At 42.4% G+C, this 19,103-nt stretch overlaps 1 protein-coding gene across 1 annotated transcript in view; it reads left to right on the forward strand.

Annotated features, from left to right (window-relative positions):
- The window catches only part of zgc:174356 (uncharacterized protein LOC100137120 homolog), a 108,252-nt gene that overhangs the window by 39,243 nt on the left and 49,906 nt on the right, over positions 1–19,103 (forward strand). Inside the window, exon 4 of the mRNA XM_055639321.1 lies at positions 13,925–14,063. Coding sequence (XP_055495296.1) covers positions 13,925–14,063 — 139 coding nt within the window. The remainder of the gene's footprint in view (positions 1–13,924; positions 14,064–19,103) is intronic.

Here is a 19,103-nt window from a genome sequence, read left to right on the forward strand (position 1 = left end):
CTGTGATCTTCTATGCTTTGATGACTCCAGTGATATGTTGATCTCAAAATGCTATATGTTAACATATTGTGAGATGGGTGGGTGATGGTTGGATCCATGTATTCTTCCAAGTTGCGTCTAATATTAGGCAATATTTACTTCCTCTCCTAATGGATTTGAGGGACATCTGCAGAAAGCTGATCAGAGCATGCAGACCTGGACAGGTCAGACTGGCGAAGCATCTCAGCTTTGAGAAAATCCAGTGCTTCCACGATTAGTTAACTTTCCCAACAATTGTTGCTTTCCTTTCATCGTCAGGAGACCGGTTAGTGCTCATTGTCCAATCTTCCAGGATGAATGGATGGTGGGTAGGATAGCAATGGGCTACTGCACCCATGGAATTGTCACAGCAGTAACTAAAATGATTGTGATTGGGAGAAAAGGGCAAGAAAATTGTCAAAAGTGTGGTACAGAAACGCACTTATCATCAAGAGCGTAACATTCATGCATTGCAGCAACTTGCATAATCTATGGACATCCCAACACGCTTTACAGTCAATTAAATTCCCTTTCAAGTGTGGTATTTCCAGCAGTTTGAATAAACCCAGGAGTCAGTTTACACAAAGCAAAGTCAACAATTAGAGACGTGACAAATGCCCAGAAGACCTGCTGGCTGGCAAATAAATATCTGCCAGGACTCCGATGGATTCACGTGTTCGTCCCTAGATAATGACATGACATTGCATAGGACAACCTGAGAGAGCAGGCCGTTTAATATCTTGTCTGGATGATGGCACCTCTGACCGCCCAGCACTCCTGAGCATTGCACTATATTATTAACCTCTTCTGAAATCCCTGGAGTGTTTCCAGAGCCTTTCATCTTTTGATTTAGATAAAAGTACCTCAAACCTGCACCACTAGTTCCACGGAAGCTACCTGCAGAATGAGCCTGAGATAAGGGAGGAATAGCACATATTGTTTGGTTAGAATATACCTACATATGCTGTCTTAGGAAATTACCCACAGAATAAATTGGATGACTTCGCAGCTCAGCTGGAGAGTGTTTGAATTATGGTAGTGTTTAATGTCCTTTCTCTGGAGTAAAGAAGATAACATGAAGGGAACTGCAGCAGATGTAATGGATGCAGGAGAGAGGAAAGCACAGGGATCTCAGTAATGACATTCTTGCAGTGAGGAATGTTGTGAAATAGTCCACTGTACATGGTTTAAGCTTTTTCCACACCAATCTAACTTAGATTTTTAAGAAATATTTCCTGATGCCCCTGGTTAACTTTCATCAGCTGAGCTTCTGTTCTAAAATTACCCCACTGAGTGAAGTGTTGTCAGTTAGAATTCTTACTTTCCCCCTCGGATGGTGTGTGTGGAGGAAATGAAATGTAAAGTGTAATAATGTATTTAACTCTTGCTGGTTCAGCCTCAGTTCCTTGTAAAATTGGTTGATCATATTATTAAGAATCTTTCGTCAGACTAACCCTGTATGAGGCAAGGGTGAACATCTGTGGGTCACACGATTAAAGATGGGGGTTCTATGTCTGCCAAAAGAGACTGCAGATGATGGAATTCCAGAACTAAAAGAAAAGAGTGCTGGAGAAACTTTTCAGGCCAAGCAGCATCTGTGGAGGCAGAAGGTGCAAGTGAACATGGATCAGGATTGATCAGGATTGAAATACTCAACAACGTACCACGGTGACTGCCAATCACCACCACCCCCCCCCACCCCCCCGGACACTTATTATTATTTATTCAAATCATTTGCTATGTCGCTCTTCCAGGGAGATGCTAAATGCATTTTGTTGTCTCTGCACTGTACACTGACAATGACAATGACAATTAAAATTGAATCTGAATCTGAAAGGGAATAGGACAGGTAGCCATTATATAATGGTACAAAGGAGGTGGGTTAGAGGATGGTAAGTGATGAGTGGTAGGATTGGGATAATGGGCAGATGGAACCAGGATGGGGAGGGATGGGTTGGAGCAGAGGCTAGTCAGTGTCAGATGGAGTCGGAAGGGGATGGGTACCAGGTTAGGGGGAGCAGGTGTTGGAACTAGCCGCTTTTTCAATCCTTTTGTAATACGATATGCTGGCGAGCTTTCCTATTTCTTGACTTGCACCTTTTGCCACCACAGATGCTGCATGACCTGCTGAGTTCTATTAATGTGATATATTTTTGATTTGGGTGTCAAATCTGAACACCGTGCAGATACCCACATTGGTGTGATCATGTTGCACATGAGGTTAGTTTTCTGTTTCTAGCGTGCGCTCAGATGTGATCCTTGTTAGACACAAAGTAATTTGATAATGGAGGAAGAAAGAGCAATCATAATGTTGTCACAAACCATTGCAACCGAGCAATGAATGTGAGGTCAAGATTTGGTGAAAATCTGAATGATTTCAAGCTTTATGAAATAGCGGCATCCCTTTAAAGAAAATAATTTAAAAATGAATTGTAAATGAACGGTGGTGTACCAAAATGCTCTAGCGTGCAGGAACCATGCGTTGTTGGTTTCCTTCTGTACAATATCATGGCTATACTTGAAGCCGAGGAGATGCGTTTGTTTTCTTTGCTTTTGGGATGTGGGTGGTTCCAGTAGCCTCACCTTACAGCTTATACCAGTCTTTGTGCAAATTTAGTGGTGCCCCTTCTCAAACTGTCACCTTCCCTTTGCATATGGGCTCGTTGTCCTCAGTACATCCAGATGTAGGTACTGGTACTTTTTATTATTGTCACATGTTGAGGTGCAGTGAAAAAACTTATTCTGCATACTTTCCAGACAAATTATACCATATGTCAGTGCAGCAGGTAGTACAAAAGAGAACAAGAGACAGAGTGCAGAATATTGCATTTAATTTTCAGAGGAAGCGCAGTTAAAAAAGTCCAAGGTCCACAATGAGGTGGATGGGAATACATCTTTAGTGTATGGACAGGTCCCTCTACGAGGCTGATAACAATGGGGGGAAAAGCTGTTCTTGAATATGGTGGTGCATGATTCCAAGCTTTTGTATCTACTGCCCGAAGGTTGTGGGAGAAGAGGGAATGACCAGGTTGTGAGTACTTTCTGATTGTGTGGGCCACCTCCCTGCAGAAGTGTGAAGTATCAATAGATCATTTGGAGGGCAGGGAGCCTATCTGAAATTGGAGAAGTCAATGTTCATACCGCTGGGGTGTAAACTATCCAAGCGAAATACGAGGTGCTGCTCCTCCGATTTGCAGTGGGACTCAGTCTGGCCATGGAGGAGGCCCAGGACAGAAAGGTCAGAATCGGATTGGGAGGGGGAGTTGAAGTGCTAAGCCACCGGGAGATCAGGTTGGTTAATGCGAACTGTGCGGAGGTGTTGGGCGAAGCGATCGCCAAGCCTGGTCTCACCGATGTAGAACAGTTGACACTTAGAGCAGCGGATGCAATAGATGAGGTTGGAGGGGGTGCAGGTGAACCTCTGCCTCACATGGAAAGACTGCATGGGTCCTTGGATGGAGTCGAGGGGGGAGGTAAAGTGACATTTGTAGAATTTCCTGTGGTTGCAAGGGAAAGTACCAGGGGAGGGGATGGTTTTAGTTGGGAAGGGCCGAATTGAGCAAGGAGTTATGGAGGGAGCGCTCTCTGCGGAAAGCTGAAAGGGGAGAGGTGGGATCCCGCTGGAGGTGGCGAAAATGTCGGATGATTATTTGTTGTATGTGAAGGGTGGAAGGTGAGGACAAAGGGGACTCTGTCCTTGTTACGATTGGAGGAGATGGGGAGTGAGAACGGAGCTACAGGATATAACTCTGGTGAGACCCTGGTGAGAACCTCAATAGACAATAGGTGCAGGAGTAGGCCATCAGCCCTTCGAGCCAGCACCGCCATTCAATGTGATCATGGCTGATCATCCTCAATCAGTACCCCGTTCCTGCCTTCTCCCCATATCCCCTGACTCTGCTGTCTTTAAGAATCCTATCTAGCTCTCTCTTGAAAGTATCCAGATAACTGGCGTCCACAGCCCTCTGAGGCAGAGAATTCCACAGACTCGCAACACTCTGTGTGGAAAAAGTGTTTCCTCGTCTCCATTCTAAATGGCTTACCCCTTATTCTTAAACTGTGGCCCCTGGGTCTGGACTCCCCCAACATCGGGAACATGTTTCCTGCCTCTAGCATGTCCAAACCCTTATTAATCTTATATGTTTCAATAAGATATCCTCTCATCATTCTAAACCCCAGAGTGTACAAGCCCAGATGCTCCATTCTCTCAGCATATGACAGTCCCGCCATCCCGGGAATTAACCTCGTGAACCTATGCTTCACTCTCTCAATAGCAAGAATGTCCTTCCTCAAATTAGGGGACCAAAACTGCACACAATCCATAGTCGAAGAGGGGAACCCCTGTTCCCTAAAAGTGCCTGTCCCACTTTAACGACTTAATTCTTTCATCCCGACCGTTTTTTTTACTCGTGGACTTTTTTTATCCGGCTGGAAAAAAGTCCCGACTTACCTGATGCCATGAGGGACCAGATGGCACAAGGGCTAAGTAACGAGCCGCCGGAAGGTACGATATATCCCGCAAAGTCCTACTGTCGTTGTGTCCTACGGACTCGTTACCCAGCATTCTGCGAGTTTGAATCGTGAAGCACTTGGGGTCAAAACGCTATATAAAATTTTATGAATTATTATGAGTACGTACGGCTAGTGGGACAGGCCCTAAATATCTACGAATGAGGTCATCTCTCGATGCCCTGCGGTTTAGAACACCTCGGGATCCTCGTGAAAGTGGGACAGCCCTAAAGAATGAGGTCATCTCCGATGCCCTGGTTTAGAACACCTCGTCCTGGGTGCAGATGCGGCGTAGACGTTGACAGTGGATGTCGGAGCCTCCGGTTGCTAGTCGTTGAGTATGTTGCCTTCTTTTCTTTGGACCTGGGTAATAGTGGTCTTAAACCAGGTGACAACCTCAGATTGGAGTGGGGGAGTTCAAAGATGCCTGTGACTGCTCCTGCCTGCTGGTTCTTGCTATTTCTGAGTACATAGCTGGAGACTTCACCCAGGCCAGCCACTTTCCACGCATTCACTGTCAGGAAGGCTGATCAGACATCTGCGACAATGACCATGGATACAAGCGTACGCAAGGCTGACAGAGTGGATAATGCAATTCCACCATCCTTCTGTTGAAAATGAGCAGGGAATGCATTGATCTCATCAGGGAGGGACTGAGATTCTGCCCAATTTCACTTTGTAGTCCATTCTAACATGCGAGTCTTGCCAAAATCGATGGGTTTCTATTTGCTTGGTCTGGGACTCCAACTGGATTTGGAATTGTCTCTTGGTGTACCTGATGGCTTTGCAAAGGTCATGCCTAGATTTTCTGTACAGGCCGGGGACACCGTATTTGAACTCCTTAGATTTGGGTTTCAGTAAGGAGAAGATCTCATGGTTCCTACAACATCTCATAGTTAGACATTTCAGTTTCAGGAAGCAGGAACACGCGAGGATGGTGTGACCAATGTTGACCAACCATGCTATTCTACAGGAATGGCAAAAGCACCAGTTTCAGAAAACTAAATGAAAACATTCCCCTTCCACTTCACCCACAGCTTTGCTCACCTTTGTTTCCTTTAGAGCCGCATTAGTTTCTTAAATGACCAAGATCTGCAGGCTTTCCGGTTTATTAATTTATATTTCTGTGTATCTCACTGGAGCAACCCCGAGAGCTGGTTGGAATGTCTCCATCCTGTGGAGGAAGCCACCCTTTTTAGGGCCTCCATGATCTGCAAACATCAGTGGAATTAAATGTGGCGGGGGGGGGGGAAAAGAAGGAAAGGAAATGTCCACAAATTGGTTTGGAATATCAAGCTCTCGTTAGTCAAGTTTAATCCAAAAATAATAAACTCCCACTCATAGTCCACGTTTCCAATTAGATTCCTGAGGCATGCTTGCTGCAGCAGGAATTCTTTCAGGCGTTCAGGTGTACGCATGTTCAGCTGAACGTCAGGAATGCCAGGGAACTGACACAGCCTGGTAAACATTGCAGGTTGCACAACAATTTAAAACAAACAACGGTAAGTTTATTTAAAACCGAGAAATAAGGGCTATTTTGTAAAATGCTCCATTTTGCTTAGAGTTGTGCACGAGCTTGAGGGTCTGGCTGCACTTTTTTCTGTGACTGGATAAATATTTTCCAAAGAAAAACACGGGATGTTTGAAGTTTTTATTAATGGAGGATTGTCAGCCAGAAAGTAGATTGCATATAAGGAAATTTTCCTGCACTGCACAATCCATTTTCCATGAAGAATAAAGTGTGAATGAAAATCGAGAAAAATTGGTGGAGATGGCGAGAGAGAGAGAGAGAGATAGAGAGAGACAGCATAGAAAGATGTGCTCCTTATGTTTTGTCTGTTCTTTTTACTTTATTCATTTACGTTACTCATTCCTTTAAGTTAAGTTCTTCTTATTTTATTCCTTTGCATATCTCAATGCATTGAAACATTTTCTTCTATAGCAAAGGTGGGCAATTTAGCATTTATTAATGGAAGACTAGATGCATGGGCACATACTCATTGCTGGTTCTCAGAGCAGTGAGTTCAATCCCATCTGCTTGGCCAGAGGTTGCAATAGGAGAACCTGTTGTTCAATATGCTTGATGAGCTGCTGCTGTGCAACTGAAAAGGAATCCCCACCACCCTGTCACCCAACTGATACCAGCTTGGTGCTGGTGCCTCAGTTTGAACAGCCCCCCCGTATTTATTTATCAGCTGTGTTTTTTGTTCCATCTCTCATCTCCCCATTGTGTAAGCTTGTCCCATCCCTGCAAGCCTGTTACACTTGTCCGACATCACTTGCCTTCTCCCTTACTCCCAGCAGCCAACATTGACCGACCACACACTTAACCCAAATGTTGTGATGTTAGTCCAAACTTTATACTACGCATTTGGAATATTACAGATAGTCTTGGGCACCCCACTTTAAAGATGGTGACTGGGCTTTGAGTGAGATGTATAGGAATGCTTCTAGAGCTAAAGGGTTTCAGATTTGCTGGGTGGACATCGTAATGTCACAGCTGGTAAACCGCTGCTTCACAGTGCCAGAACCTTGGTTCAATCCTGACCTCGGATGCTGTCTTTATTGAGTTTGCATGCTTCCCAGGTATATTGTGGGCTTCCACAAGTTCTCCAAAGACGTACAGGTTTGTAGATTAATTGGCTTGGTGTAAATGTTAAAAAAATGTCCCTAGTGTCAGATAGTGTTAATGTGATCGCTGGTCGGTGCGGACTCAATGGGTCGAAGGGCCTGTTTCTGTACTATGCCTCTAAATTAAACTAAACTAAACTAAGATAGTACAGGCAGATGGGTTGTGGCCTTGTTCTTTGTGATTTACAAAAACCAGCAGAATTTATGAGATCTGCCCATAAAAATATTTTCCATAGAATCCAAAAAAAGAAGGGTGTTTGTTATTATGTGGCCATTATCACTCCACGTGTCTTTTGTCCAGTTGCGTGGAACTGGCTTTTCCCGATTCCACCGGAAGGCTTCGGGTAAATAAGAAGTTCTTGATACTTGCAGGTTTGTCCATGAGATGCAAGCATTGCCGGGATTTATTGCTAATTGGCCCCTGACTTGAGAAGTTGGCACATTGGCGGGCTTGGATTTGTGTGTTGGAGTGGATAAGGATGGCAGATTCCCTTTGCTCAAAGATATTAGTGAATTGGAAACTGTGACAGGATACAAGAGTGAATCGTTTTGCAGATAGTGAATATGTTGTGAAACATTGCAGCAGGATCTGGATCGATTGACCAGGTGGGTGGAGGAATTTAATACAGAGAAGTGTGAGGTGTTGCATTTTGGGACGTCGAACAAGGGCAGGACCGACACACAGTAAATGGTAGGCCTCTGGGTAGTGTTGTAAAGCAGAGGGATCTAGGAGTACAGGTGCATGATTCCTTGAAGGTCGAGTCACAGGTGGATAAGGTGGTCAAAAAGGCTTTTGGTACATTGGCCTTCATCAGCCAGAGGTCATGTTGCAGTTGTATCAGACATTGGTGAGACTGCATTTAGAATATTGTGTTCAGTTCTGGGCACCATGTTATAGGAAAGATATTGTCAAGCTTGAAAGGGTTCAGAAAAGATTTATGAGGATGAGAAAGCTGGGTCTCTATTCTATAGAGCGCAGGAGGATGAGGGGTGATCTTATAGAGATGTACAAAATCATGAGAGGAATAGATCGGGTAGATGCACAGAGTCTCTTGCCCAGAGTAGGGGAATCGAGGATCAGAGAACATACTGTAAGTTCATGGTGAAGGGGAAAAGATTTAATAGGAATCTGAGGGGTAACTTTTTCATACAAAGGGTGGTGGAACAAGCTGCCAGAGGAGGTAGTTGAGGCTGGGACTATCCCCATCGTTTAAGAAACAGTTAGGCAGGTACATGGATAGGAAGGTTTGGAGGGATATGGACCAAGTGCAGGCAAGTGGGACTAGTGTAGCTGGGCCATTGATGGCTGGTGTGGGCAAGTTGGGATGAAGGGCCCGTTTCCACTCTGTATCACTCTATGACTCTCTATGATAGGAAGCAGCAGAACTTTACATAGCAAATTGTTGCCATTGGTAAGGTAATGCTTGAAAGGAAAGCGGTAAATACTTGAAAGAAAACAAAAATGTGGCTTTGGGGAAAGAGAGGACTGACTGGAAAGCTTTGCCACAGAACAGGTACAGGCAGCAATGTGTCCCTCTGACCTTGTGCTGTTGTGACACTAATCTAGTGGTTTTTCTTTTTGAGCAGAAGAGTTGTGTTAACCTGATCTTTGCAATTAAAATATGTTGAACCAGCAGTTTAAAAAAAAAAAGTAAGGATAATGATACTACGAATGAATAATTATCGATAGATTAACAATTGCTGTGTCCTGCGTTCTGATGAGAAAGTAGCAGAGCAAGTGAATTCATCGATTCCAGCCAGCTTAACGATTGATTGAAAATCTAATGTTCCAGTCATTAATCGGCCTAATTTTTAAAGGGTATATAGTATGTCAAAGTTTAATAGCATATTGATAAAGAACAAATTGGAAGTAAGGACTAAGTTGCATGGAGACATTATGACTTTTATAGAGGTTTAAAGGGTTGAGTGGGGGGGGAGAAAAATATTTCTAAAGATTCTACTTTTCCTCTCAAGTTTCAAAACTGTTTGTCCTAGTTTTATAGAAATGTTTTAATTGTGTATAAAATCATGAGAGGAATAGATTGGGTAGATGCACAGAGTCTCTTGCCCAGAGTAGATGAATAGAGGACCAGAGGGCATAGGTTTAAGGTGAAGGGGGAAAGATTTAATAAGAATCTGAGGGGTACTTTTTTCACTCAAAGGGTGGTGGGTGTATGGAACAAGCTGCCAGAGGAGGTAGTTGAGGCAGGGAATATCCCAACATTAAAAAAAAAGACAGGTACGTGGATAGGACGGGTTTGAAGGGATATGGATCAAACGCAAGCAGGTGGGACTAATGTAGCTGGGACATGTTGGCCGGTGTGGGCAAGTTGGGCCGATGTTTCCACACTGTATCACTCTATGACTATGACTCCATGATTCTTTGATGTGATGAAAAGTCACGAAAGTCTAGACATAATACGATGTTACAAAAATATTGAAAGATGTAGTCCTGATGAAGAGTCATTTACCTAAATCATTGACACTGTTTCTCTCTCCATAGATGCTGCCTGAACTTCTGAGTGCATTTTCTGTTTCTGTTTCAGATTTGGAGCATTTGCAGCGGGTTCGAGCCTAACTACAGGTGCTGTCTGTATGGAGTTTTTAAGTTCTCCTTGTAACCACATAGAAACATGGAAAATAGGTGCAGGAGTAGGCCATTCGGCCCTTCGAGCCTGCACCGCCATTCAATATGATCATGGCTGACCATCCAACTCAGTATCCTGTACCTGCTTTCTCACCATACCCCCTGATGCCTTTAGTCACAAGGGCCACATCTAACTCCCTCTTAAATGTAGCCAATGAACTGGCCTCAACTATATTCTGTGGCAGAGAATTCCAGAGATTCACCACTCTGTGTAAAAATTGTTTTTCTCATCTCGGTCCAAAAGATTTCCCCTTTATCCTTAAACTGTGACCCCTTGTTCTGGATTTCCCCAACATCGAGAACAATCTTCCTGCATCTAGCCTGTCCAACTCCTTAAGAATTTTGTAAGTTTCTATAAGATCCCCCCCCAATCTTCTAAATTCTAGCGAGTACAAGCCGAGTCTATCCAGTCTTTCTTCATATGAAAGTCCTGACATCCCAGGAATCAGTCTGGTGAACCTTGTCTGTACTCCCTCCATGGCAAGAATGTCCTTCCTCAGATTTGGAGACCAAAACTGTACGCAATACTCCAGGTGTGGTCTCACCAAGACCCTGTACAACTGCTGTAGAACCTCCCTACTCCTTTACTCAAATCCTTTTGCTATGAATGCTAACATACCATTCGCTTTCTTCACTGCCTGCTGCACCTGCATGCCTACTTTCAATGACTGGTGTACCATGACACCCAGGTCGTGTTGCATCTCCCCTTTTCCTAATCGGCCACCATTCAGGTAATAGTCCACTTTCCTGTTTTTGCCACCAAAGTGGATAACCTCACATTTATCCACATTATACTGCATCTGCTATGCATTTGCCCACTCACCCAGCCTATCCAAGTCACATGGGTTTTCTCCGGGTGCTCCGGTTTCCTCCTACGCTCCAAAGACATGCAGGGGGGGTTGTAGATTAATAGGCTTCTGTAAATAATCGCTAGTGTATAGGTTAAAGCTAGTATATAGGTGATTGATGGTTAGTGCTGGCTCAGTGGGCCGAAGGGCCTGTTTCTACACTATCTGTAAACTAAACTAAACTAATTTCATGTGGAACTAGCTCTGGGAAGCTAGACAATGGAGGAGTGTCACTGGATGATGAGGAAGGTGAACACACTCAACAAGTAGGCTGAGCCTTGATTAATTCTCCAGATAATGGCTTTCCTGGAGGTTATAATAGATTCTTCTGTGATTTTTACAGCACAGAAGGTGACTATTAAATCTATTATACATGTATCACCTCTTTGAATGTACTATCCAATTAATCACACATCCCTTTTCTTTACACTTAACATTTCAGACAGTTTTCTTTAAAGTGTGTGATAGTTCTCTTTATACAGTTGTGATTCTACCCACTTTCATTGTCATTTGAGGGAGTGAATTCCTGATTAAAACTTGCTCTGCACTTTTCAAAACACAATACTCCAGATTCTTTTGCTATTTTGCTTTAATGACTTTGGTTATAGTCCAACCTGCTGGTGCAACCAGTTTTTCCGATCTGCCCTCAAAGCCCTTAAATTATATTAAATCTCCATTCAGCTCTTTGATCCTTAATTATTTGGCAACACCGAAGCACAGCTGGTGGTGCTGTTGTCCCACAGCTCCAGTGATCTGGGTTCAATCTTGACCTCTGGTGCTGTCTGAGTGGAGTTTGCACGTTCTTCTCTTAATCACGTGGGTTTCCTACAAAGCCTCAATGATATGCAGTTGACTAGGTTAATTGGCCATAGTAAATTGCTCTAAGTGCATAGATGAATAGTGGTTGATAGGAGTGTGGGGAGAACGGAATAAGATGTGTATGGATGGGGGTTGATGGTCAATATGGTTGGTGGGCCATACGACTACTTCTGTGCTACATGGCTTTATGACTATTTATAGTATAGTTCTATGGAACTGAAATGCTTCTCTCGTAATATTTATGTAAAGCTCTTCTGTAGACTCTTCCTAGTACTGCTTTCCTAGAGTCTGATGCCAAGAACTTGACACATTACTCCATCTGAGGCCCTGCCCATAAGTTATAAAAGTTTAACGAAGCTTTTAATCGAGTTAATTTTGCACTAATTGATTGAAGTACAGTATGGCAATCAGATGGATAATCAGTTTCATGACCGATGCCACGAGTTTCTGATGGATACAGTGGCAGGAGCTTTGGCAGGGTACAGTGATGTGTTTGAGGATATGTACAAACGTGATGCTCATACTTGCCTCTGGGTTAGGGTTCGATTGATTTCACAGTACAAAATGGAATTACATTGGAAATCTTCTCGTTCTTGATGAAATATTAAACGGTGTTATTAGTTGGAGATTTCTGGCTTACCGAAGAAAGTTTGAGCATTTAGAATATATTCCAGAAAATTGTATGAACAAATTGATTTTTTATTAGTAGGACTTTTTTGTTGAGTGTTTCAACTTCAGTCAGTACAATAGGACAGTAGTTAAGTTACTGGAGTTGTAGCTACAAGTCTGAGACATTGATCTGGAAAATGAGTATGAATGCCACATGGTGTCTTGCAAATAATAATTAAATAAAATTGGAACAAAAAGCTAATAATAGCTTGTCATTGATATCCTTCAGGGAAAGAAACTTCCCCTTGTTGACCCTGGCCTAGATGAAGGGCATTATTTTTGTGACATTGTTCAGAAGTGTATTTTATGATTTTAATTGAAGTAGGCAAATTGGTCAGTTATCACTGTGTACATATGAAATCCACATGCAGCATTCATAAAGGAAAATGAATGAAATTCTGCCAGATTGACATTTTATTGCTGACACAGTTTTATCAGTGAACAGAAAAATAAACCAGCGTTTGAGATGTGTATATATCTATCTCAATGAGCCGCCAATCCGATATAATTAATTTAACAGCGAAATGCCTGCCCTTTAGTATTCGCTAGATTGAGTGGAGGGTCTGTGCTGTTCCAAGTTTGCAGTGGTTGCGGTGCGTTTTCCCCAGCCATCTCGCCCAGTGCACGTTGACCAGCACAGTTCACCAGCACTTGTTAGCGGAGGCTCTTTGTGCAGGTGTTACCCGAAGCCCAAAGTTTTTGTGGAGGGTGTGCATTAGGATCGGGTACACAGCGAGCTAGCGAGAGGGCTGTCAGATCAGATCAACCCAGGTTGCCGAGTGGCCGAAGGGCCGATTTTAATGGGTCGTTATTAAACTGTTCTGTCTGTGCGGCATCGCCAGCTCTCTCTCTCTCTCTCCCTGATCCCCCACCCCCAACAGTCGACAAAGTCAGACTGAGAAAATGCTCCCACTCATATAACGGGTTGGCTCTGCGTTTGCTCACTCACTGGGGCGGGCGGCGCCTCCTTCAAAGAGAGCAGGAACAGGTCCCATCGGCTGGGGAGCTGCGACCCACTCCTGAGTGAAGCCTCTAGTTTGGCTGCAGTTCAAATGGCTACAAATTCTCATATAATTATCACCGCCTGGCCACCCGGACCCAGCTCCCAACTGTTCATCCTTGTGATTGAGGCAGTGCAGCATAGGTTTATGTGATTGATCCCTGGGATGGCGGGACTGTTATATGAAGAAAGATTGAAAAGACTAGGCTTGTATTCACTGGAGTTTAGAAGGATGAGGGGGAATCTTATAGAAACATATAAAATTATAAAAGGACTGGACAAGCCAGATGCAGGAAAAATGTTCCCAATGTTGGGTGAGTCCAGAACCAGGGGCCAGTCTTAGAATAAAGGGGAGGTCATTTAAGACTGAGGTGAGAAAAAAACGTTTTCACGCAGAGTTGTGAATTTGTAGAATTCCCTGCCCCACAGAGGGCAGTGGAGGCCAAATCACTGGATGGATTTAAGAGAGCGTTAGATAGAGCTCTTGGGGCTAGTGGAATCAAGGGATATGGGGAGAAGGGAGGCCCGGATTATTGATTGGGGACGATCAGCCATGATCACAATGAATGGCGGTGCTGGTGCGAATGGCCTCCTCCTGCACCTATTTTCTATGTTTCTATGATGTATTGTGCATTATGGATAAAATTTAAATGCAATGAGAAGGGGTCCATTTTTTGGATAGTTATATTTTCAATTTGGTTTAAATGCCATGCTTACTTTATTTTTTTAAAGTGTATTAGGCTTTGAAAAATCAGTACTACTCATGACACTGTTCCTCTATAGGGAGCTGTTTTGATTGGACTATTTCCAATGATGTTACGATGCATTGAAGAAATGACTCTGGCCAAACTGGGGGTTTTGGTGAAAGTGATGTCTTTCAGTCTGCTGGCCTTTTCCACCAACACCTGGATGGCATTCCTGAGTAAGTCAACTATTCAGAAAGAGGGTCTGGAAATTATGTTATGCAATGTGTTTGTCTGAGCATTTGTATCTATTTATAGAGTGTCACAGAGAAATACAGCACAGATTCAGTGCCTTCAGTTCATGCTGACCATCAAGCCCTCATTTACATAGGAGATCTGTCTGTTATTTAGTTTAAAAAAAATTAAGTAATGGGCAAAGGAGTTTGATTAATTGCAGACAATTTTCATGCCATTCCAAATCCCTTATTGCTATATTCAGATTAGGATATGTAATTTCATAAATTATGCTTGCTCTTAACCAGCAACGATTATCATAAATGTATGTGTTTATATATTATCATTTCAATCTGCAATTTGAAATAACCATCATCAGAACCTGAAACACTGCTATCTAAACTTGTCTAAATGTATAAGTGCATCTGACATACAAGTGGAAATATATGCCAACACGTATTCAAGGCTAGTTGTCTATTTATTGAGATGATCCCCTTGATGATCCATTGAGTATTATTAGTCATCCTACACTTCACTTGAGAAGCACACAAAAATAAAAATGGAAATGTTTCCATTATTCATTTAGCGTGTCTGAACCTTAACCCTATTAGCAAACAGCAATTTGATTTATTCAGCAGTGAAGGGTTTAGCACTGTGAAAGAAATAGTTGGACAATGGGGAATAGCTTATTCTACGTATGTGATTTAAAAAAAAAAGTTAAAGCCCCAGTTTGACACTGCAAATTGAAGACCAAATAGGTGTTAGCTATTGATGTAGTGGCATGCATTAAAAAGAAAATCTTTTGAATGCTGCAGATTTCCTTTGTTCAATCCCTGGGTAAGATGCAACGTTTGTGGACCATGGGAAATGTTAGTGTCTGACCCACCCCATTTAATTGATAAGGTGGCTTTGCCTGTCTGTTCCAGTAACTGGAAACTGGGGTGGGAGAACTTGCTTCAAATAATAAATTGCAGTTTAGCTTCTTGTGTAACATTCCCCAGCTAATGAGTAATTCTGACAGGGGAAAGAAAGAAAGGAATAATTGTCTCATGGTTGCTTCAAATTTAATTCATTTATCAGTGCAGATTAACCCTTAATTGACCCACAGGAGAGGATTATTCTTGGATGCAGTGCTCTGGAATAATATTCGGTCAAACAGACTGTCAATATGCATTTGCAAAATGCAATAGCTAAAATAATGCCAGTTTGAAAGAAGAAAAAGGATTCTCAATTTCATACAGGCATTAGTATGAAAACAGGCCCTTAGGCCCCTGAGTTCACATTGACCATTAAGCATTTACATTAATCCTACATTAGTCCCATTCTTCATTCTCCCCACATTCCCCTCGGATTCCATCACACATCTATGCATTAGGGGAAAATGTCAGTGGCCAATTAACCTACCAACCCACATCTTTTGGATGTGGGATGAAACCAGAGCACTCGGAGGAAGCCCATGTGGTCACAGGAAGAATGTGCTAATTCATTGCAGGTCAGAATTGAACCTACGTTGTGAGAGCTCATTGAATGCCTGTGCTGACCTGAAGTATCTGGTAAATTACCTCTTCCGAGCAACTGAGAAACGAAGGCTCTGTTAATTAAAAACAAATCAACAGTTGAATAGCTGTAGGAATGCTTAAGGACGATGTTTTCTCAGTATAGTTCCTCGACAATGATCTTGGTGAACTGCATGAGATACTAACAATTTAATTCTGTTACACAGTTCAAAATTGATTCCCATAAGAAATAGCTTGGGATGCTTTTAAGCATGCATTGGAGTGTGAAATTAACTGGTGAAGTAAAAATACTACATGGGAGAAGTAAAAATTACACTGTTGCACTTCCTGAGAATAGAAGGCAGTTGTGAAGAAAATGTCATGACTACAGACAAACAGAGACACTTCTCACCAAGCTTCACTCTGGAATGTTGCCTTCGAGGTACAGTCCATTATATTATGAAGAACGACGGCTGTTAACTGGGCATTCAAGGCACATTGAGGACCAAACTTGACTATTTCAAACAGGAAGGGTGCTATGTATGTGGATGTGAACAGCAATAATCTAAAGAATGAGGAATGAAGGAAGGGGAGAGAGATCAATCACTACAATCATCAATCAAATTACAGAAAGGGTAAATAGTTGTGATTGCCACTGGACCAGTAAAGGAGGAGATAACCTAATAATTACCGCTGGCATGGGGTGCTTGCTATTTGAGGTATACAAATCAGGTCAGCAGTAAAGTAATCATGCTTAAGTAAGGGAGACTAAAAAAAGGAAAATTGACTCAATAATATCACTTGTTTGTTCCATTTGGAATTCTACGGGTTGTCTGGGCCTCTGAATACAGAACAATGTTCTCCTATGGTTGTTTTACTTTTTCATTTTATCCATTCCTCTGAGGATGACACCCGACTCTTGGGTTCACTCCGAAAACATGGAGCAACTTTATGTAGGCCTTCTATGGGTTATTGGTCTATGGGACCCAAATAGCTGGGACCCAATGCTAACAATTTTAATAGTCTAGAGTGGTTTATGGCATATTTTATTTATAATTTCCCCAGTTGGAGTATATAAAGGGAAATGATGGTTCCCTATTGGCATTCTAGTTGAAGCCAGCTAAGGCAGCAGGCACATGGTGCAAAGCAAGCATGGTTCTGTAATGCATCATTGCACTGGACTTGCCAATGACTCTTGTGGAGCAACCACAAGGTTTGAACGTTTGCTGGAGTGGGAATACTGCGATTTGACGGAAAAGATTTGACTTGCTAAATATGTGTAAAGGATGAAAAGTTTGGTTTGCCGTTGAGGTTGCAAGGAAAAGTGGAAATAGTACTGATATTGACACAAGATAGACACAAAATGATAGAGTAACTCTGCGGGACAGGCAGCATCTCTGGAGAGAAGGAATGGGTGATGTTTCAAGTTGAGAACCTTCCTACACACAGATATTGACATGTTGCCTACTCTACTGTGAGGGTAAACCAATAAGTACAATGTACTCTGCACCAAGATACCATATGGCTGCCTGTGCACTGGAATCTCAAGAGGAATCTTACGAGTCCAGACGTTCATACAATTGTTTTGAGACATACAGGAGAAAAGGTAGAAATTGTCGTCCTCCATTCTCCACTCCTGTGTTGCTTTCCTTCCCCTTGTTTGCTTGTCTTGTTATTGCATTAACATGCAATCAGTCAGTGAATGAGTGGTTATGTATTTTTATGAGTTAAGTCTCCAGGGCAGCTGCAGTTTCACTTCTTTCTGGCCAGGCATATTGCAAGTTTGGGTGGAGGGGAGGGCAGGTAGGAGACTTGCTTGCTCCAGTTCTCACTTTGCCCCCACTGTAGGCAGTAGCTGTAGGCAGCTGCTGTAGATAGAGCAACCCTAGATCTGGGCTATCTGGGTTCGAATCGGATATCTCCCCAATACATACAAACATTTCAGCAATTTGCAACTTTTCCTCCATTTACAAAAATATTTAGAATTATTTAATATTGGAGGAAATTTTAGAAACAAATGAATCGTTTGTACAAACTGGAAAACCTTTAGGTATATATTCACAATTAGCCACAGCTACAGCTTCCTGATTAGTTTACTCTTACAAAAATAATTTCAAGCAAACCTTGTTTCCTTACTTCTTTGAACTCTAAATATTAGTTTCCACTTCAGATTTGTTCTGGACCTTACTATTGCACTTTATTGATGCAGGTTAACTGTGAGTAATTGTTTTCCATCCTAGTTGTGGTTCTCCTTCTATTAATAAACTACAGAGTGGTAACTGTTCCTGGTTCACTTGCCATCAAGCATCCAACTTCTGTCTGCAATTTTCCATCACAATTAGCTTAGTTAAAGACCCTGTACAAACCCAACCTGACATTTCTATTCTCATTCTATTAGGTTTATTTCATTACATTATTTGTCCCCCTTCTTCACAATTGATTGCACCTCTCCGCCATTCAAAACCACCTAAAGTTTGGATGAAATAGCACTCTGGATAAGAATATAATCTGAGCCGGAGAAGATCATTTGGTCTCTCACACTTGTTTCATCATTCAAGAGGATATTGGATGAAATTTGACCTCAGCACCATTTTTGTACATGAAACCCATGTCCCATTATTCCCTGAATATTCAAGAGGCTATTGCTCTTTCTGTTGACTATACTCCACAACAGAGCCTCCATTCTTACAAGAGGAAATTCCCAAACATTCATCAGCCTGTGGCTAAAGATATTACTTCTCATCACAGTCTCGTCATCTTCTTCTCATCTCGTATATAAAAGGAAGGCAGGCACTAGCAGAGCAGCTTTTTGTGGTGGCCATGTTGAGACACATTATGTACTGAGATGCAATATGCCATTAAGCTGGAAAGAGTGCAGAGAAGAATTATGAGGATGTTGCCAGTACTCAATGGGCTGGGCTTTAAGAAGAGATTTGACAGGCTATGACTTTGTTCCTTGGCTGAGGGGAGATCTTATAGACGCATTTCAAATCACGAGGGGAATAGACAGACACACTGTTTTTCCCAGGGACAGGGAATCAAGACCTAGAGTGCATAAAATTAAAATGAGAAGGGAAAGATTTAATAGAAAGCTGAGATCCACACAGAGTGGTGGGTATATGGAACGAGATTCCAGAGTGAGTAGTTGAGACTGGTTCAATTAAAAAAACATTTGGACTACATTTAAAATACATTTGGACAGGTATATGGTTAGGAAAGGTCTAGAGGGAAACCACAGGTAAATGGGACTAGCTTAGATAGGGCATCTTGTTGGCTTGACTTATTGAGCTGAAGGGCCTGTTCCCATGACCCTATAAACTATATAACCTAATCATGAATAGTTGACCTCTTATTTTGAGACTCTAACTTCTGGTTCTGGACACAATACTCTGGGAGTAAGTACCCACATCTACGCTGCAAACTCCATGAAAGATTTGTATGTTTCACCTCTCAGGAAGGCACAGACGCTGTCTGCTGAGGTCTACTCAATGGCTAACCATCTGCATCTCAGGAACCAACCTGATGAACACAGAAACACAGAAACACAGA

This window comes from Leucoraja erinacea, chromosome 8, assembly GCF_028641065.1.
Source record: "Leucoraja erinacea ecotype New England chromosome 8, Leri_hhj_1, whole genome shotgun sequence".
Classification (NCBI taxonomy): Eukaryota; Metazoa; Chordata; class Chondrichthyes; order Rajiformes; family Rajidae; genus Leucoraja; species Leucoraja erinaceus.